This window comes from Vidua macroura, chromosome 3 (genome assembly GCF_024509145.1).
Source record: "Vidua macroura isolate BioBank_ID:100142 chromosome 3, ASM2450914v1, whole genome shotgun sequence".
Lineage (NCBI taxonomy): Eukaryota > Metazoa > Chordata > Aves > Passeriformes > Viduidae > Vidua > Vidua macroura.
This window is the reverse complement of record NC_071573.1, coordinates 94385665-94407816: the sequence shown is the minus strand read 5'-3', so window position 1 is coordinate 94407816 and position 22152 is coordinate 94385665. Positions and strand designations below refer to the sequence as shown.

At 36.4% G+C, this 22152-nt stretch overlaps 1 protein-coding gene across 9 annotated transcripts in view; it reads left to right on the top strand.

Annotated features, from left to right (window-relative positions):
- The window catches only part of ARHGEF10 (Rho guanine nucleotide exchange factor 10), a 112850-nt gene that overhangs the window by 79162 nt on the left and 11536 nt on the right, over positions 1-22152 (top strand). For 7 of the 9 annotated variants that reach the window (XM_053973126.1, XM_053973125.1, XM_053973134.1 and 4 more), the window contains 7 exons: positions 334-434; positions 1357-1478; positions 3760-3846; positions 5174-5397; positions 6465-6622; positions 15120-15262; positions 21069-21243. In XM_053973126.1, coding sequence (XP_053829101.1) covers positions 334-434; positions 1357-1478; positions 3760-3846; positions 5174-5397; positions 6465-6622; positions 15120-15262; positions 21069-21243 — 1010 coding nt within the window. Of the gene's footprint in view, positions 1-333; positions 435-1356; positions 1479-3759; positions 3847-5173; positions 5398-6464; positions 6623-15119; positions 15263-21068; positions 21244-21816; positions 21904-22016; positions 22101-22152 lie in introns of those variants that run through there. The other 2 variants (XR_008436216.1, XM_053973130.1) reach the window with 2 other exon arrangements.

The following is a 22152-nucleotide window of genomic DNA, read 5'->3' as shown; positions in this document are numbered from 1 at the left end:
GCAGCTTTAATGTTCCAGAGCAGCACTGTAGCTTTTCTCCTGTTCCTCAGCCCAGCGTTCTGGATGCAAGAAGCAAGAGAGGAACCATGGCAGTGACAGCTAATAGGGAACAGTCACTGTTGTATTCCTTCACCAGCTCCTCTCATAATATTTCATGTAAAGTATAGGAAGATGGACATATGGTGTGTCATAGCCTGCACACTTAAATCAGAGCTGAGTCTTTGTCTAAATATTAGAAAGTAATGAAATTTCATCTTGCTCAACATTCTTAGCCATGGCTGTATTCATACCCAACGCATTTATAGTGGCTTTTTTTTTCTTCCTGTACTGCAGGTCTGGGCGGCCAACTTTCTTTACAGCTGTGTTCAATACATTTACCCCTGCCATCAAACAGTCTTGGATCAACAATTTACAAATGGCTAAACTGGCCCTTGGTAATTCCTAGTTACTCAAATTTCCTAACAAGTTAAAATAGCTCTCAATGTACAGTGTAATATATTTATTTTTATGTTTTGGAGAATGATTTTCCTTTTTTGGTGAAAATTGTCTGTAGATGTTTAAAATTGCAATAGAGTAAACAGTAGTGATTGTGTATCACTACAAAGTATTAGCATTATAGATAAAACAGGGCAATCATTATGAAGGAATATATTTTCAACAGTATTTTTATGAAGTCTGGTATTCATGACTAATTGTTGCATCTAAATCAACACAAATAGTCTCGAAGTCAGAGCAATAAAAAATATGCTGTCCTGTGATGTTATTAGTTTCTTGTGTTTGCACAAAGGGATAGGTTTCCAAAGATACTTGGACTTTTTAATGCCTAAGTTGAGAAACATTAATTTCTTGAAAGCAAGTTTCACCAGCACATGGTCAAAATAGAGTTCTTTTGTGATGTCTCACAGAAGACAAGCAAAGTAACAAAAAAGAAGAGAGAATGGATGTTTCCATCATTCCAGGATGAGGATCCTTATAATTATGATAACTGGCAGTTGGTAGTGATGTTTCTTAAAAAGGCAGAGAAATGCTGTTCAACAGATTTCCTAGAGTCTTGAGGAGAGGTTTGATGTGTCTTTTCCTCTTTCAATATTCAATTTACAAGATCGTTAAGAGACTACCCTTAACATTTTGCTAATGTAAGATGGTCTTTCTTTGCATTATCAGTATGCATGTAATCTACTCAATGGAATTTTTGCTCATAGTTTTATGTTGTCATTTATGCATCTATGGCATAAGAACAGCCTGATCTGTATTGACTCGTCCTGACAGAATTCTTTTCTATTCCTGTGGAAGGGTGGAAATGATTATTTAGTGAGAGGTTTGTGGAGTGTTTCATGTTTGTTCTTTCCATTACAGCAGAGGATAACCTGTTAGGTTGGTTCTGCATAGAAGATGATGGGAATCAAATCAAAAAGGAAAAACATCCTCTCCTTGTTAGACACATGCCAGTGATGATGGCCAAGCAACAGGAGTTTAAGGTGAATGGAATTTTGATATGAGATTACAATTAGGTTTTCTTGTGTGATATAATTTCTAAAGAATACCGTATTGTAAATATATCTATTAGTTCACATCTGCTAGTTCTCTTGAGTGGCTACCTTGGTTTAAGACCATAAAGGTCCAGAAGAGTCACAGGAATGCAAAATGAAAATATTGGCCTCAGCCCTGGGCTAACTTTGCCAGTTTTGCAGCTCCTAAAGTAATGTGGGTGTGAGCCCAGGTGTCATTCCTGGTTTTTCCAAATCCTTGATATTACTAGAAAATATGACTTAAGTATTACTGCAGCCTCAGCTGCAGTTTGGCTCTCAGGCCGCAGCTCAGGGTGGGAAGAGAACCTCTGCGTGGCTAATCCTGTTCGCTGGCTCTCTGCGTGCTGCTCAGCCTACCCAGTGGTGTAGGGAGCCATCAGGGCAGGTTTATGTCCCAGGCTTCTGTCAAGACTGAGAGCTAAACTACCAGGGTTAACTATGGAAAAAGCATCACTTTTGACTAAGATGCAAAGTGACACAAGGTGTAACAAGGAACCTGGGAAATATCCAACATGCAGACTGTCTTATTTTTCACCAGTGATTTATTTCATTGTCACATCTACTGTAAATCAGTACAAGTAGATACCTTCAGCATCTGTTAAATGAGACATGCTAAGACAGGCATGGAAACTCTTTTTTCTTTCTCTTTTTTTCATCTATTGATTTCAAATTTTTATCTGTATATAGTGAATTGCTTTGCTGAATAGTGTTTTTTCTACTAAGGCAAATCACTTTGTAATGCCTGCTGACTTCAAGGAGACTGTAAAATTCTTTGCACTTTAGAAAATCAAGTCAACTTGGAATTTAGAACTCTTAAATTTTGCCAACTTGTTTTGTGTTTTTTTTTTGTTTTGTTTTGATTTTGTTTTGATTTTTTTGTTTGTTTGTTTTTAATTGTTCACTGTTGGGAGGTGATGTTGCTAGACTGTGGGGAGTTAATACTAACTGAGTAGTCTAAGTTAATACTAACTGAGTTTTCACTGGTACTACAATATGATCACAAGGACGTTGATGTCCAAAATGTGAACATTAGTTTGAATTCTAGAGAATCTTGTGTAAAAATGTAGTATGACACCTCATTAGAAAACTTTCTATTCTCTACACAGTTATGAATTGCTTTTATATATTTTGAAGTGTTTACATAAGCTTTAGCAATCTGCCATGGATATTAGGGAAATTAGAAATCCATGACTGGTTATAAAAATGTTTTTTTTCAGATCCTTGATGCTTTATTCATCTTCAGAGTTGGGATGGACTTTAAATATAGATCTTGAGTCTGGTGCTGCTTTCAGGTTTTTTTTTTTAAATGGCCTGCATGATAAAGTCATGAGTATTGCTATTAATATACTGACAGTAACATGATGACATGAGATTGGAAGGGAGTTTAAGTCTGAAGAATGATAGCATTAGCATTCAAAATGACCAAGGCACCTGGAGAAATAATTTGCGGGGGGAAAGAAAAATAAAAAGGATAAGAGTCAGCAGGACAGACACATGGTATGCTCAGGGAGAAATTAGGAGTTTCATAAATGCAGATTGAAGCGGTGGTTTAGTTGGTCTGTTAAAGTAATTTTTAATAGACCAGCAAGGTAAGGATTGCTTAGGAATGCAATATTGTTACAAAGAGCAGTATGAATGAGATGTGTAGAAACAGGCTTCTGAAGAGGTGACCATGGTGTAGTGCTGCTACCAGCTCTGCTAGAATAGTGTGTTTGGGCGAGAAAACTCTGCACTCTCAAATATACACATGAGGCTGATACATCTGCTGGAGGGATGTCACTTGAAAAAGTGGCAATAATAAATTTAAAAACAAAAATTTGAAAAAGTCATGACATATATCAGCCTTACATGTAAAAGGACACTGCAAAGAAAGAGAAGTAAGTACCTGGTGTCTGAGATGAGAGGTAACAGGCTAATGATTCCATCAGGGATAGTGTCAGTTTGGGGACATGAAAAAGCTTAATAAAAGTCACAAAGCATTTGAGCAGATCAGCAAAAGAGAATTTGTCATCTTTGGCCATGAAGGTCTGTAGGGGTAGATAAGGAATGTGTCAGGAACAATATCTGTTCAGCTGACCCTGCCCAGGGAAAGCTGGGTGAAGCAAACTGACTCCTTGCCTTATGAGATTCTTTGATATCCTTAAATGCTTTAGTTAATTACAAACTAAAATAGACATAAACAGGCATATTTTTTTTAAGTGCTAATGGCTCTCTTTTTCTCTCTTTGAAGATTGAATGTGCTGCTTATAATCCTGAACCATACCTTGCTGGAGAAACAGAGTCAAATTCCTGTGCTGTGGAACATGGTTTTCTTTGGGTAAGTGTAATCTTTACCCAAAGTAAAATCTGAAAGTGGTTGTCTCCTGTTTCTTTCCACTGCTTTTTGTGACTCGACAATGTGTAGGTATGAAAGAAATGTTGGGATGTTTTTTCCTCTTTGTTTATTTGTTTAAAAATAAAAGATTAGCTACTAATTTGTCCATGTGATCTTGCTGGTCTCTGTAGGGTGTCAGTTAAGTGTGTTTAATTTGTGCAGCACAGAATGAATTCCAAAGTGCTGAGCACATTCAGAAGGGAGTTACGTGCTAATTTGTAACAATTGGTGCTAAAAACCCATATGAGCTTACACTGTCTGTTTTCATGGTTCAAGAATGCTTTAGCCAAAAATAATCTGTTTAAATCTGCATAGGAAAAAAACTTACTGTACATGTTGCTATGACCCCAGATATGCAGATGCTCCAGCAGAAAAAAATGAGGTGGATAGAGGCTGTTCTTAAAAAAAAAAAAAAAAAGGCAAGCTAATGATTCCAGGAGCTTTTCTAGTTACTACAATACTGAAATTTTAAGGGAACCCTTGCACATTAAAAGTTAGAAATAGCTTTTCTTAGTGGTGTTTTTCAAGGTGACCCATAAAATTTCCTTTTGTCTTTGCCATTTGTAAACAGTAATTGCAAAAACATGCAAATGAAATCTTTCTGCTGCTATAAAATATTCTTTCTTTCTCTTTCCTATTTTATTTCGTATAAACAGAAAGAGTTACTATACAAAAACATGTACTGTGCTTGGGTAGATTTTTTTTACTTCTCCCTGATCCCTAAATTGTGCAAGTTTTTGGACATGTTCATGATACTTAGTTCTGGATCAGGGAGAAATTTAGGTTTCTTTTCAGCAAGTTTAGAAGACTCTTTCTTTTGGGACAGAGCATTTCTTTGTAGACCTGTTACTGTGCAAAGGACAGGCCTCAGCTGTATTACCTGTTTTAAAAGAGCCTGAGACAATTAGAACACCAGTTATTAAAATAGCATGTTGCACAGATACTTACAGTAATTACATTATGTAACGTATGTACATTTGAGTCAGATATCAGAATAGGCCATAATATTATTCCTGCTTTAAAAACACAATATTTTTTTGAGTGTATAATTCAAGTTTGTATGTATAATGTTTTTATATATCTTGTATTTGTGCTGAATTATTCTCTTATGTCTTAATGCAAGAAAATTCATATTGGCACATATAACTTGAGATGCACTCTTCAGTTAACATTCCAATCATTCCTTCTGGTACATGTTGATCTTCCTGGAGACAGGCATCAGTCATGGTTTGTTGTGTCTTTTTTTTTAATTTTCCTTTTTTCATTTCAGATTGGCAGTTGTACTAATCAGATGGGCCAGATTGCAATAGTCTCGTTTCAAAGCTCCAGCCCCAAGGTTATTGAGTGCTTCAATGTGGAATCACGGATTCTCTGCATGGTCTACATACCAGAGGAGGAGAAGCTGAAAGAGCAAAACAAAGCTCCAGACTCTGAAAGTGTTCTTGCAAAAACTTCTAATGTGCCTACTATTTGCCTTGGCATGGAAGAAGGAAGGTGATTCTTGGTTTTGGTGTAATGTGTATGATTTATTGATTAAGTTTGCTGTTCTATAGCAAAACTGTGTGAGACATTTCCAAGAAAATGTTTACTTTTTAAAAAAGTATCCAAGTGTTATGCTAGTGACCTCAAGGTATCATCTCCACTTAAATCAAGGGTAAAATGCACTCTACATTATTTAAAATAACACTGTGTGATATTTGATTTTAAAGCAGGGCATCTTTTTGATGAAAGAGGATTAGTTCATCATATCTGAAAAATATAAATACTACTTTTGTAACAATACAAGGTAATCTTCAGTTATTAGACAGTTTTCAGAATGGCAAAGAGGAATGCACTAATTTTCTGCCCTGTCATATTATGCAGGATTTGTCACATGAAAAAAAAATTTTGTTGTTTACTATTGATATGAATTACTTTGCTGTCTTTGAACTGATGGCCTACTGAGCCATCCCTTGATTTGTGTTGAAGAACGAGGCTACATATTCTAAACTTATAGGTCAGTTGGCAAACAGATCTTGTTATAGTTAGTGAGGTCATAAACTACATGTTATTTTTGAAGGTGTTTGTAGCCAGTATAAATGAAAGAAAACAAAATTTTCCAAGGAAAATGCCATTTCTAGAAATCAGTGATTTAATTCCAGATTTAACAATATTCTTATCGTACCCATTGTAATAATCAATAGGAATTGTGGAAATTTTAAGTGTTAAGTGATGTCTGGTAGTGAGTTTTTCTTTTCTTCTCCCTAGTTCTCCACATAATATATATTTTTTTAACTAATTAAAGTTTTAGGTAGACTCATAAAAAGGACTTTGAGCAGAATTTTTATTATGTCTCTTTTTTGAATAACTGTTTCTGCAGACAAGATAATATGAATGTGTTGTCATATGTCAATGTTAAGTAATTGCAAGTTGTCTACGCAGACATTCTGGGGTGTCAAGAATTGAAGGAGAAAATCCTCTTTTCCCCAGTATTTTATTTTAAACTTCCCTTTTGCATATTCTAGCAAGAACTATGTAAAGCATAATTTCACAGGTCTGTTTCTTCTTGTTTCTTTTTATAGCATTTCTATTTACAAAAGTTGCCAAGGCTCAAAGAAAATTCGACTTCAACACTTCTTCACTCCTGAAAAATCAACTGTTATGAGCTTAACATATAGGTCTCAGTACTTGTTTGCTGGCTTGGTAAATGGAAACATCTCAATCTACACAAAAGCAGAAGGTAATGCTGCATAGTGATATGATTTGATGGCATCCTGAGGAACTCACATGTCAGTGTATTTTGGCAGAAGCAATTTTCCACTAATGTATTTTCTGAAAATTCTTTGTAAAACTGCTGAACTAGGATTACTACTCTTTCCGGTACATCTAAAGAGACTTGTTGTCTCTTTTTGAAGGATAGTATGAACTTTGATACTGTGCCCACTTTCACCATACATGCATATGACAATTGATTTCCCCCCTTAAACCCTGAAGTCTTCAGTGTTGCAAGAATCCAGAAATTTATGTGCTAACAGCATTACACAGTATTTTACACAGCACAGTGCTTATTTCTCTCAACTATCAAGTACTGGTGTTTATGAAACATAGAAATCCCCTATTGGTAGAGATTTCTGTATTTCTCATTTAAAATGACAGTCCCATTTTTACTGTACAGATGGAACATACAGTAAAAATGTCATAGGAATGTCTTTCCTGTGTGTGCAGTTCATGTATTTTATGGCAGGCCTCCTTTTTCTATTAGTATCACAGTTGGTTGTTTTATATCTAGCTAAATAATTGGCTAAAATAATTTGAATAAAGGAGAATCCCAGGCACTTTTTCTGAACCACAACTGTCTTTTCCAGAGCTGATTGAGGTGCTTCCAGTACATCTCACTAACTTACCTGCAGTATTGCATATATATCCAGTGATTCAGTTCAAAATCAGTGAGACTGCTCAAGGTTTGAAACCTTAATGTTTTAAGTGAAATATTAGCAAAGAGACTCCTAACCTTGCGAAATACAGAGCCTGCAGAGATCTGCCTTGTTTGTAAGCTGCAGTAATGATGGTTGTCATGCTTCTCTAATGAGGTGGGCCCTGTGAACAGTTCAGCTGCATTTGTGTGGCACTGTACGTTGGCTACTAAATCCTACCAGTCTCTAACTGAGGAACCAAACTCAGTATCTGTAATCTTGGGACAAATTATACATCCACTGTTAGATTATAGACTTTATTTGGGAAAGGTACAGGATGCTTTTTTTTTTCCCCAAGCAACAAAGGATCTGGGTAAAAAGTGTTGGGAAAGAGACTTCCTTTGTCCAGTTGTTGTCTTCAACCCAGTATGTTTCCTGTTGAGCTGTTGTCTCTGATCCGAAGCCAGGCATTAGATTTCAGTTCCCTTTAAAACTTTTTTTTTTTTTTAACCACTGAATAGCATTTTTTTTCTTTGCTTTTGAGGCACAGGAGAGAGGTCTTGATCCTAGATTCATAATATTTTTGGTATTTCAGTTTCTCTACATACCTGGGAGGGGTATTAAAGTGAATCTGTCATCTTCTCAGAAAGGTGTTGGCGTATTTAAGCTATTTTAAGACTGCAATTACTATCACTCAACTTCTAAAAAACACAACTGACAACTATCCTTGGCAGTATAGCTAAGAAAGGATTGATGAGTTGCATAACTACAGAGAATGTTAAAGATGGGGCAGAGCTGTTAACCAGACTGCATTACAGTCTGGTTTTGAGATGGAGGTTGTTGCATTTACCAGGATCGTAGCATCCCCTGCTTGTCTTCTTCTGAAGACACTGGGTTTGGGCAGTGAGATGTTCATAGAGCCTGTCAAAGTCTGAGTCATGGTCATTGGAACTTTGATATGGGAAATAATGGTATTTCTCTGACTCTTGTCAGTTAATCTTGTCCCTCTCATTTTTTGCTCATTGTGGCTTATTTCAGTTCTCCATGCACCATGGAAGTTGTGTGATTCAGCTGCTGCCATGTTAGCATCCATCTTCCTTATGTTGGCTGCTGAGGTTATGTGGGGCAGTCAGCCCTGGAGGGGTGTTTTTATAAGCACTGACCTATTTACCAAACAAAGGAATCCAACCTCTGAGGAGCTTTGTGCAGTTCATCAGGGTTGCCTTCTGTTCTGCAGAGGAGGTTACTTTTCAGCCACTTCAGCTTGGGTTTTGGTCTATCATCATAAAGGAGATTAGGTAAGGATTTAAAAGTGAATGTGAAATATATCTATGCATTACATCTTGATTTGAAGCCTGAGAAGGACAAATGCTGTGAGATGCACAGGAAACATGGTTGTTACAGGATTCCATGAGTGAGAAAAGATAACCTTTCTTCTAGGATGAAAATCTGTCTCACAAGTCTGTGATAGAGTTGAGGTCCTTTTGTCTTCTTCCCTGGGCAGAAACTGTGTGGATCAGTTCAGTCACTGTAGCTCAATGCCTTACTTTGTGTAGTCAGAGACTCACGATTTGTGTCATTTGGTTTGCAGGACCCAAATAGCTCTAATTTCTCCAGTTGTTCTCAGAGGGGTCAGTGCATATAAATATCCATGATATTTGTTTACCAACATCTGACTTTCTTCACTAGAGAACTATGTCAGATAAACAGCATCCAGAGTGCTCCGGCTGCAGAAAATCTTGTTTTGAAGTAGTAAAAAATGGAAACTGAGAAGTCTTACAGTAAACCAAGAGCAAATGCCATGTTAGTGGGAGAGTAGGAGGTGCACAACTTCCTTTCTGGAGGGTAGTCATATTTTAGTGAGACACCTCATGTACTTTCACATATGAGGTAAAAAGTGCTTAAGTACTTTTTGGTATTTTATGTATTTTTAAGTACTTAAAAATATTTGAACACAAGCTGAAAGCAAAGTCTTGAAAAAGTAATAAAATCTACTTGGCTCTTAAATGTGAGCTAACATGGTGATTTGTGAAAATATCACAGAACACTGGGGTGCAGGTCATCTAATATGTTAATTGTAAAAACAGTACCCCTGATAATTATCCTCACTAATACTTAATTTTATGTGTGTGAGAAGACTTGTTTTGGGAACTGTGAGACAGCTAGTGAATTAAATGAGATTCTGTATAGGAAGGGGAGTGGTGCAGATTGCAAAATTTCTCTTTTGCAGAGTTATCATTCTGAAAATTCTGCCTTTAGTGTTTGCCTCAGGCTGAGTTAATATTTCCATGCAAAACATGCTTAAAAGAGGTTAATGGAAAAGTGTGTTGTATTGTCTTTGTTTAAAAAACATAACAAAACCCCTTTGTGATGATTGCAGACAGCCCAGCAGATGTGTTTTCTGAGTGATGTAATAGCAAAAAAGGTCAGCGCGTGTTTGACTTCCATTCACAAAAGTATCTTAGGAAAGGGAAATCACAATCTTTATATAATATAGGTGTATTGTTCCTGACATACTGTAGTCAGTTCCAGCTTCCTTTCTTCTAGACATTGATATACATTTCCTTTTCATAAAGTCCTGTAAAGAGTACAGGAGAGAAACAGGAAAAAGAAAATAAAAACTCAGAATTATTGTGGCAGAAAGTAGAAGAATTAATATTTTAGTAATACAGTAAGAGTTTGGTCCTATGAAATAGTAGCTGGGTCATTTTTGGCCATGCACAGAACAGAAGAGACTTCACTGGTAAGAACTTAAGGAACTCTGAAGTTGGTCAGAAGTTTTGATGACTTACTTGTCCAAAGAGGCTTTGTGACACTAAGCAATGGAGCATTTTCAGAGGATTAATATAGAAGAAAATGACAAAAACTGAAAGGAAATACAAGAGTAAGGGAAACAGTTATAACAGTGAAGGAGTAGCAAGTTAGTTGACTGGTGAGGTCAACCACCAGTTGATGGATTTGGTAAGACCCTTGTGTTCTCTGACACACTGAGGAAAGGAAGAATATGTGGAACATAAAACACTGATGTCAAAGTCAGAGCTTGAGTGGATCCATGTATTGCTGTAGCTTGTCTGAAGAGTGGATTTCTGGCATGTGATTGCCACTTTAGGTAGATGTTGTGAGAGGTATTGCTATGAAAAATAAGCAGTGGTATTAAGCTGTTAGGGAGAGGACTAGAGTAGTGATACTGAAACAGAGATAAAATACTGTTGGCTATGCATTGTCAGATAATACTCATCACCAGAAATATGTTGACAATGCTTTCAGTCTTATTTGTGTATCTCTTATGCCAGGACCTCAGCACCACCCCGTGCATAACTGTAGGAAGACCTCTGTCAGCTATTTAGCTTGAAGAATTTGATGCATGTGGGAGAAAAAATGAGTATGCATGCACAGTATAGGACACTCCTAGTTACATGTTGTTTAGAAGAGCAGGCCTGAGTGTCTTGTCTTATTTCCAAGTAATCAGGAATGTGCTAAACTTTTGACTTCTGTAGGTACCATTTTACTCCTCCACAGTGCTGGGTTATGTACCATGTGATGGAAAAAATGTTTGTGCTCCACTGCACTAATTAACCAAGAACTGCTGTTCCCAGGGTTGTGTTGGCAGCTCTGTTGAAATCATCAGTAGTGCTGCTAAGCAAGAGAGGAAGCTGTCAACAAAAGAGCTTGCTCAGTTCAGCTTGACTGAAAGCATAAAGGAAGGGAAGACTACTACAAACTTTGAAAAGACTTTCTGAGGAAATAAACTATATGTTAATAGGTTATCTCATATGAAGACCTGAGTGCACCAACTAACTACAGTTTTAAAAGTACTAAATATTTAAAATATTTATAAATTAATCATAGGAAGCCTATTCTTATAAATTATTGTAAAATAATTTTACTTTTCCTCATTGAGTTTTGTAGAAACAAACCACAGAAGGATAAAATGAACATTGTTTTAAAACTTTTCCTATAAAATGGACATTGTTTTAAAACTTCTTCTAGTCACTCAAATTTAATCAGATAGGAAGATAACTAATTTTTCAAATTCATAAAAATCACAAGACTAATAACAAAATGCACTAATGGAAATATAATGTCCTTTTACACTGAAGTCTTAGAAATATTTTATAAGCATGAGAGACCTTACTTTGATGCAGCTAAACGACACATGCATTGCAAGATACTGTTCAACACTGGTGTATAAACTAGAGCATGTAACTTCTGGAGAAATATAAGTTACAAAGAGTATTAAAAATATTGGCATAACACAGTGACATAACACAGATCTAGTAGTATAATATCTGTCTTCTATTTTTTTTAAATACTTATCTAATATGCAAATATCAAACATCTTATATACAACATAAATATATGACATCTAATTTCTGGAAGCCCCTGGATTCATTTCTATCTTTGACCCTGTTCTCGGATTTTGTAGACACACCTCTTTCCTGCAAACATCTGTACCTGCAATTCATATCCTCATGAGATATGCCTTGAGATTCTGTTGGCAGACGTTTTATCTTGGCTTCTCTTTCTTCCTTCTTTTCTCTTTTGCCAGGAAAAAATAAACTTATTTTAGTCAGCAACTAGCAAAGAATTTTATAGCATCAAACAAAGCTATTCCATATCTTTTTTTGCAAGTGCTGGGAATAATTTTAAATACCTGGGTAGTGCCAGTTGGTGAAACTACTTAGATAAGCATGTCTTGAATCTGCAGGTGTTTACACAAGTTGGATAGAGATAATGCTTCTTTTCCCTTAGATTTTAGAAGCAATGGACATTGAATCAGACAGATAACATGAAATAGCCAGTGTCAAACATGAAGTCTGTGCAGGTATTGAACAGGGTCTGCTGAGATCTGGAGAGAGAAGCAGGAAGAATATTATATTTTCTTCAAAGCATGCTTTTGATGGTGTTAAACCACTTTTGAGCTAGACATAGACTTGCCGATTAATTTTGGAGATGGGTGATAAATTTCTTGGTCAGCAAAATGAAGTCATGATCTTACTCTTAGCCAGCCTGTGGTTAAAGCATTTACAGAAGTATGTTGGATTATCAGGCTTAATCCCTTGCCTTGCTTGAGTGGATTTTTACCCATGCTTTCCACTCTCAAGAGATTTCCCTGGCTGCCACAAAATGAAAGGAGAGAGATGCACAGGGCTTCATTTGTCCTCCTGGTGCCATTCCACTTTGTATAATTAAGGAATCATTCACTGAGGCAGGGTCCAGAACACAGCTGACACATCCTTTGACTAGATTGGAGAGTGTCCCCCTACCCTTTTTTCCCCTCATCTGTCTTAGATACTGTCTGATCTAGAAGACATCAGTGTTTGCAGGAGGAAATAAAAAAGCACCAGAGAATAGCCTTATCACATGACTAGGGTCATAAGGTAGAGTGATAGCTTTGGATTTTTCCTGGACTGATGCATCAAGTGAGATTTCAGGGTTTTTTTTCAAGAAATTGTGATAACATGAAAGACATGAGACTTCTATCTCACCTTCTTCATATGTCCAATCCTACAGAACTCTTAAACTGGATTGTCAAGTACTGTGTTAACACACACACCAACAGAAAATGGTTTTGTGAGAACTGAGTTTTTTAAGGCATATATGTTGAATAAGATATTCATTATTCACATGGTATTTATAACATTGATAGTGTTGAAATCGCCTTCTTTCATTGATCAAAATTATACATTTTGCTTAATGCTTAGTCATCTGAGGAGTTACATGGAACTTCAGGACATAAAGGTCCAGATTTAAAAAAAAAAAGAAACACATTAGATGTTTGAAATTTAATTTCAGCAAATTGTAAATGAGTCCACAGAGATCCTGAAAACCTTATTTTCCTGTTGTTTCAGTATCAGCTATGCTTTATATATAAATTAATGTATAGCTTGAATGTATTTAAGAGAAAGACTTTTCAAGTTCTGTGAACTTTTGTTTTATATTAATAGTTTTTTCAGTGTGAAAATACAACTAGAAAAGATAGCTTTTTGCTCAGCATATCTGCTTCTTGCCCAAACTCACAGTCCTTATCCTTCAGAAAAGACAGGAAGATTGTACCAGAATTATGCTGGGTTTATCCCTGAGAATGGTGCTGTGTACAGATTGTTAAATGTCTGCAGTCAGCGTCCCTTGCACAGTGAAAATTGTGACACACACGTGTGCGGCTTCACTCTCTGAAGGCTCTGCACTGCCTGCAGTGGTTACAGCAATCATAGAGTATGGGCAGCCTCCAGTTTATAATTTAATTTGTGGGTAATGTGGTTGCTGAAGAATGGAAACTTTTCCAGAAGTTTGTTTATTACTAATAGTACATATGAGTCATAGAGAACACAGAGTGACTCTGACATTACCGGGAGAGTTTGCAGGCTAATAACTGGAAGCACTCCTCTCACTGCAAACTAAAATAATGAAAATTATTTTGACAGCCTGAAACTAAATGTCAATTCTACAAAGATGCTTTCAGAAGAGAGCCACATCCTGAGAATGACTCAGTGAAGGTTGTATCACACAGATGACAGAAATTTTGAGAATTTCTCCAGACCTGAGGCTTCTCATTATTGTTGTTGCTACTGTGATTGGTGAAGCAGGAAATTTTGTGACCCCGTTCCTTAAGCAAGTAATAGAAGACGCACTTGTTTTCAGGAGGAAAAAGAAAAAATTGTACTTAAGTGCTTGTCCAAAGATGTGTTTACTTTGGTCTCATCAATCAAAATTTAAGTGGTTACTGAGTTGAAACCAGTGTCAGAAAAGTAGACAAACTTTTCTGCAGCTTGTGCAGGAAGAAGGCTTTTCAATGAAGAAATTATGCTTTTTGAAATATTTTATCTCAGTGTAAAACCCAGTTACTTTTAACAGATTTTTATATTATTAATAAATCATAATGTATAGAAATGTCATCCTTGAGACTATATTCAGTGAGCACTTACAATATATAAACTAATATGAAAACATTAAAATTATTATTGATGTACTTAACATGTCCATTTGTATGTATAAAAGAGAAAGCCACAACTGTTTCAAGAAACCTATGTTGCTGGTTCTTAAATTTGGGGATAAATAATCTGCTAGTCCTTGTTTCAAAGAGATGGCAATTGAGAGTGACCATAGCAGTAAGTGGAAGCATGCTGTTCTTACCCGAACCTCTCTCAATAACTGATTGTGCCACATACACATGCATAATTTAATTTAGATCTGCTAAATGCAGTCCAAAGAAAACACTGTGGGTTTTATAATTAGAGGAAAAAGTAAGAAAAGTGAAGATATGGCACAAGATCAAGTTTTAATTTCTTTTTTTTGCTTTTAATTTCCGTCTTAATTGAAGCATCTAGTAGCAGAAAGGTCCATTTCATGAAAATGCTCTTAAAGAGTGATTTCACTCATTAGAGCCTACAGTAAAAATCTTCCTGATGACTTTGCACATGAAAGATGATTCTGTCCTAGTTAGAAATTGATTCATCTTGAAATAAGTTGGCTGTGAGCTTCTTCTGAGTTGGAGACAATTGTGTCAGCCATGGGTTTCTGGCTGTATTTCCTCTGGAAAGGAAAGCAGTTGTATCATAACAGCAATGTAGTATTCCTGATTTGTCATTTAATCTAGATAAAATTTACTCTGTTGAAAGTTATATGAGTACTTAGGTTTGGGTTTTCTCCTTAATGTTGTTTTAGCCTTACAAATTTACCCTGGAAGCTAAAAGTAATCATACACAAACCAGTGTAGCTGGAAGTAGCAAGTTGCAGAAATTTAAGCAGTGGACTTTTCAGAACTGTTTTAAAGCAACGATCACCATTTGGTTGTGTATAACCTTTCTTCTTTTTTTATTGAAGATGGGACATGGAACACGGAACCTCAGAAGATAGTTAAATTGGGGGTTCTGCCTGTTAGAAGTCTGCTTGTGATGGAGGAGACCATTTGGGCTGCATGTGGTGGGCAAATTTTTATAATCAGCACTGTGACGCATTCCATAGAGGTAAGAGCTTTTAAAAGCATTGCTCACATTATGCTTCCGGGTATAAGGGGTGAAATTTTAAAGATGAAAATGTGTTTAAGAAGCATCATGATTCAGGGAGCTTTTTATTGAATGTGGTCTCAGTTCTTTTAAATCTCACTCCCTTAGTTTGTAATTCTGCTGTTGTGTTCTCTGCTGATGTCTCATCAAACCTTGCTGCCATTTACCCACTGGTTTCCATAAGGTGCTTGGAAATTATAGAGTATTTGGGGCAAGAGATTTTCTTAAAAATTAAACATGAGGTAAGGCAGCAGAGAAGTAGGTGCCTATAGGATTTTTATGTTAATTACTGAAGAAGATTTAACTAAGAGATTGCTTCTATATAGTTAGATGTTACTTGTACCTTGTGATAATTTCATAATATAATTTTTCAGAGTTTTGCTTCTTGGTGGCCTACAAAAAATTTATTTCCATAAGAGCAGTTTCTGATGAATAGTCACACAAAAGCTGGCTTTCTCAGAATGAGAGAAGAGTGTTCAAACTCACATTTGTGACTACATTTTCCAGAAAATGTTAAGCCCTTATTTCTGTCAAAATTACACCTTTCACCAAAAGAACATCTTAGTAGTCCAAAGTTAAGAGTTGATGAAGCATCAGGAGTTCAACCTCTCCTTCAACCTACAATAGAGTGTCACTGAATTGCATGATGTTTACAGCCATGAAGTTTTTTCAAACAGGAGTCATGATGAGCTCACAGCCTCCTTCTTTGTGTGCTTTGTTGCTGCATTTTTTTCTTTGATGATCATGTTTTCTCCCAACAATTGTCTGTTTGGTACAATTGATTCTGTGAGTCACTGTCATGGGTTTGCAGAGAAATAACTAACATCCTAATTTCCTCTGTCTTTTCTGTGTTTTCTGAGAGATTTGTTTCATCGAATAAGATGCTTGGATCATATATTCTCTTACTTTGCTTTTCTTTAAGGCTTGTTTTGTTAGTATTTTGAATGGTATGATTAGGGAAAGATTTTTGGATTATTGATTTGGATAGGTGCTTATAATGGACTTTTGTTAGTTTTACAGCCTCTGGGACACATGGTTGCTATTCTACAGACTTTGGTAAAATCTCTCAGAAAACAGTAAGAAAACTTCTCTAGGAAAATAGTGAGAAATCACAGCCAGGTTGTTCCTGTGTGAGGCTGGATACGTACAGCCAGATCTCTGTAAATAGGTTTGGCAAGTCTGGCCTAATTCTGTAACAAAGCTCTCCCTAAGTCTGGTGGTATGGCTGCAGTTGAGCTATGCTGGGCTGTTTTGGCAAAGGAGAACAAACACAGAGTTAAACAAACTTTGAGGATTAAAGAATGTTTAAAGCTTACTCTGTCATAATACAGTAAAATGTCATGGACTGCAGTATTGAAAACAGAAGTTTGGAGACATAAAATAACAAGTACTCTACCAATATCTCTCAGACATGGCAGTTTCATTTTTCAGCTGTTACTACAGATTTTCCTACAAAAGCATCACAGGAGGTTTCTTCTAATTTCTCAACTAAGCCATCTGTTGTATTCAGAGCTCAGGTTATTATAGGTCTATTGCACACACAATAAGTGCTGCAGCAAGCAACATATAAGGAATGGTGCATATGGGTTGAGTAATGTTTTTTCAATATAAATAATTTTGTTCAAGAACATGATGATTTTCTGTATATGTGGCTGAGGGTCATCTTTTTAATTTCACACAAATATCCATGGCATAGTGTGTCATTTTTCCTCATAGAATTGTGAATGAGCAATGATTTTCTGTTGCTTCTTTATGGGTATTAAGGCATACTGAGCTTTTTCTCATCATCTCACCAGATTAAACAGGTCACTAATGTTTTCAGTGTTGCTGCCTACTTAGTGATCTGACTTTTTTTGATAATTTCCTGGGTTTATGTTTCCAAAAGTGATCTGCTATGTTGTCCTTCTCAGGTTCACTGGCAATATTGTTTCAATATTATACAATACATGAGGCAATTTAAACTCCGTGTATATCAAATATTTTAACATCTGAGCTGCCTCTTCCTTACTGTGAAGAGCTGAATCTTTGCTATGAGGGGAAGCAGCAGCAACAAAATGTTTGCTTTCCCTCTTTGCTCTCTCTTGTTGAAAGTTAGTTGTCATGATTTGACTCAAGATCTTTTGCATAAACGTGATCTTAGCTCCATCAGCAGGAATCCAGGTGTTGCACAGGACTCACCTGTTTCTCTTCCCTCTTTACTGAACTCCTTTATATCTCCATATACTTAATGTGGAGATACTCCATGTATACTGCAATGCAGCTGCTTGCTATTTCATTGCTACTGTCATGCACACATACTATGTGCTCTGCATCAAGTACATTATCTGTAAAGGCATCTGGCAAGATTTTAAGGCCACGTTTGTGCAAGTCCATGAGCATATTCAAGTCTATTTTTTAAACTTGTCCTTGTGAGGCACTCTTTGCTTCACTGGTATCTCATATTTAACTGTCTGTGCATTTGCTAAGTGCAAAGTATGTTATCCTTGAAGATAATCTCATTCCATGTCTCCTTGCTTTGCTAAAATTTTTATTTGAGATTTTTTCTTTCTTTAATAATTTTTAGTAAATGAGCAGGTTGGCATTGTGTGTATTGGATTTGGATATTACTCACTTCTGCTTTTCTCCCCTCTCTGATATGGGTAAGACTCTCAATTCACTTGTTCTAATAATATGTTACTGTAATAAAATGTTTTAGGTAATGTATTTTATTGGCACAATGCCCCAAACTGGCACAATGCCTCAAGATCCTTGGCAGGGCACACATGAGAAATGCATCAATTGCTGTTATATATTTATTACATACTCTGATCCTCTTTCTGTGAAGAAGAAATTTGTCACTTAGTTTTGACCCTAGATCTGACAGTTGTATTGCTGTTGGGTACAGACCTACATCTGATAATTGTCTCTGGGCCTGGGGCTCCTTGTACTCTGCAAAGGCTTGTGCTTCTTTCAAAACTTCAAAAAGTGCCAGAATAGAATAAAGTCACTGATTGAGTGACATTCTATCCTAGTCTGTTTTATCTTGTTTTTAAAACTTTGCTATCTATACAGGGGTTACGCTGAAATGTTCAGCTGAGTAAACAAAAATATGGAAATCCCTATACATTAATGTGTGTTGCCCAAGTGTTGTAATTTCTTTAAAGCAGTGAAAGACATTTGTTTGATGTTGAAGGTAATGGCATCCATTAGCCTCTTCACCTGAAGCTGAAGAAATTGTGGTTCATCTCTTGGTGCAGCTGTTTGGTGTAAGTGAGCACTCCCTCAAAAGGAAGGCTCTGCTGTGTCCCACACTGCTGGAACACCGGTGAGCTGCATTGGGCTGTGGTGTCCACAGTGCCTTCTGCAGCTCCTGTGCTGCTGTAGTTAGAATGGGAGAACCTGAGGAGGAAAAGCCAGGCAAGAAGAATGTAGGTATGAAAACAGAAAGAGAAAAAGGAAAATTAATTCAATTCTTTTGATAACAAAAGGAATAAGACATCTTTGTTCCTTTGGATCTGTCTTTCTTGTAATAAAAAGAAAAGAAAATTAGAAATTTCAGATGAACGTGTAATTGAAACATATGTCAAAGCTATCCTTTATGCAAAAATTTATGCATAAGAAGGTGCAGCTTTGGGATATGTTCTTGCTCCATTTTAGAAGACCCTTTCAATGAGAATAGTTCTTTCTACAGGTCTTGTCATGTTTGCAGTATACAGTTTTACTTCAAGTGGGTCTGTGTGTTCCGGCAGACAGCTGTACAAATGTCAGGACAGACTTAAGTGGGAGTATAATGAGTTGGCTAGTAAAAATGGAATGTGACAAAAATGCATGTGTAAGTTGTTTTCAGTGGCACCAACGTAGTTGTCAGCTGTGGTTGGATCACTCCAGAGAAAATTATTTTTTTACAATCTTCATTTTTCTTCTAATTTCAAAGAGTGCAAGTTGCTGGTCAGGTTTGCTTTAGCATCCATGGTCTATACCCTAGAAGTTCTCAAAAGCAAATTAGTCACCAGTGTAGGGATGTATGAGTCCATAAACAAAGTAAGTAGTTTAGAATCTTCTTTGCAATGGAACATGCATGATGAGAATATCAGCAAATCTAGTCATAAGGGCTGTTTTTGACTTTGAAAGGTGCTTTTTATGGATAAATTCTTCTGTTGAATAAATCTTACAATTTTCAAATTGTGTATATCATTTTGTAATGAATGAATACTGGTTACTTGAGGAAAACAGTGAATATGAATGTGCCTGCCAGAGTTGCTTACCTTAGGTTCTGCAGTGTTATTTTTCAAAGAATCAAAAGGTAATACAGTAATGCTCAATAACTGAACCACTGCCTGACAGCTGAAGAGAAAATTCTGTTCATTTACTAAAAACTGAACATTTGGAAAATAATATTAACAAATGAAAACCACAAAAAATAATTCCCATTCTCTTTAAACAGCAAATTCCTCAGTGAAAATAATAATTTATGCAGTAAGAAAGTATGAAAAACCTTAAATGCTTAGTTAACATAACAGCAAAAGTTATTCTTTGTCGAAATCCTAAATTTTTTGTTCTTTGTCTCTGATCTTAGCCTGTTAGTTGAATTTTGATGGAAAATTTGGACAATATATCTATAACCCTATTATATTTAGATTTTAATGAATAAAAAGCCAAAATGTAACTTAATTGTAACACCTGGAAAATTTAAGTGTATTTCACAAGGAAGGAGGAGGCACTTCTGCATTTTATCTACAAATGTAATAAAGAATAATACTTTAATTGAATATTAGAGAACTTACTACTTCCACACCCCTCAATAAGAGATTTTTATCCAAGGAACAGTTTGTCATTAATTTAGTTGAGTAAGTTTTGTGTTTATCAGACTCTCTCTCTGGTAATAGCTGGCACAACAATAAAAGGCTGTGTTCAACTTCACAGACAGTCTTCTCACAGGATCAAACTGGGATGAAAACAATCCCTCCTTTTTGTTAACGATTAAGAAACTTTACTACAGCTTTATCTCACATCTTAATAGAGACATACAGAAGAGAGGTTTCTGCTTTCCTGGAGCCAGGTTGTAACTGGAAAAAGGTCTACCTTCAAAGTATTATGTTACTTATATTTAGAAAGAGGATTTTGGCTTTTATAATGAGAAGCATCAATTCTTTGAAGGACAGAAAAACAATATGGCTAATACTTGTGAAATTCAGAAGCATCAAAAACCAAACTGCAGTATTAAGGCTGACATAGTTATGTGTGTAATTGAGCAAATAATTGTGTGTTTATATTCTTAAACACTCTGCTTTCTAAATATGACCTTTTTATTACATTCTGTTATTCTTGCTATGAAAAGACCCCCAGCAGAACAAAAGAAAAGTATTTCTTTTTTATTTTTGAAATAGGAGTTCTGCTGTAGATAAAAGTACAGCTGCAGCAGTTTTCCCAAAGGAGTATAAATAAAGAAATATGAAATCCTTTTAAGTCTGAGCTGTTTTGGGCTTGCCAGCCCCTATCATGCAATATTTTTAAAAAACAGAAAATCTGAGTTACTCTGTTGTTAGGTGGAACCCTGGCTCAAGAGCTGAGAATCCTTCTATACTGATGATGATGTATTTCCAAAAAAAGTCCCAGGGAAATTAACACATCATACACGGCTATAAGAACACATCCTGAGCAAGGCAGAAGAAGCTTTGTCCTTGTCAAAGAGGATGAAGATACGGTACTTACACTGAAAAGTTGGTAAGAAATGTTGAGTGATATCCTTGACTTGCATTTCCCCACAGAGCCCTTGTTTTTCTTGCAGAACCATTTTGAAGCCCATCAAGAGGAAGGGATGGTAATTTCTCACATGGCTGTGGCTGGAGTGGGAGTCTGGATTGCCTTCACATCTGGATCTACTCTTCGACTGTTCCACACAGAGACACTGAAACACCTCCAGGATGTTAACATTGCCACACCTGTTCACAATATGTTGCCAGGTAGTTGAATTGCATTACATGGTAACATTTTTTTTTTTATCACTGTTGTTCTCCAGTGTTGTTCTCCAATTAGGCCAGAATCAGAAGGTTCATCTCAGACTTTGAGTCTGGTAAGTGTCTGCTGACTATTTGCTTTAGTAAGTCATAGTCCATCTCCTGCCCTGGTGAACAATGTGTGCAGTGAGCTGGTTGGGTAACAGCTCTTCTCCTTAGAGGTTATCAGTGTAATTAGATAAGCAGGTGGACTCTTCTCTTTGGTCATATTTTTTGTGTGACTGTGAAACAGTTGGTTAATGTAATCTGTCATGAAATTGTATTTACTTTGCAGAGATTAGCATTTGCTTTTGGAACCTTAGAATCAAGTACATGATGGAATCATTTTGCCTGGGATCTGGACCAAAAAACCACTTGCAGTAGATCCAGGGAACTCTGAATTATTCACTTGCTGCCATTTTGGAGTGTGTTCAGTGTTTTGCTGACTGGAGCTCTAATTTGGTGAATGATTAGTTTTAAATCTAACCTGTGGTTGTTAGGATAAAATTTTAAAAATTAAAACTCTTTACGTGTTTTAAGACAGAAGCTGTTCAATAGGCAGTTGAAATGCCTTGTATCAGTTTAGCAAGTGGATGACAAGGACCTCAGCATCAGCAAGCACACCAGGTGGGAGCTGGGGCTGTGCTGGGAGGACAGAGACAGAAAAGTAGTACTGGTATGGCTGAGCATGAGGTATCCATGAGTGGACAACCATTCTTTCTGTCTCTCCCTGTTTGTAGACTGGAGTAGACAAGCTTCTGCAGTTTTTATGGCAATGTGTGTGCCAGCTTTATTGCTTAGTTTTTCTAGCTGAAGCCAGTTCTTCCCACACTGAGATTATATTTATATTCTCACAGGAGTTCGGTAAAAATCTTA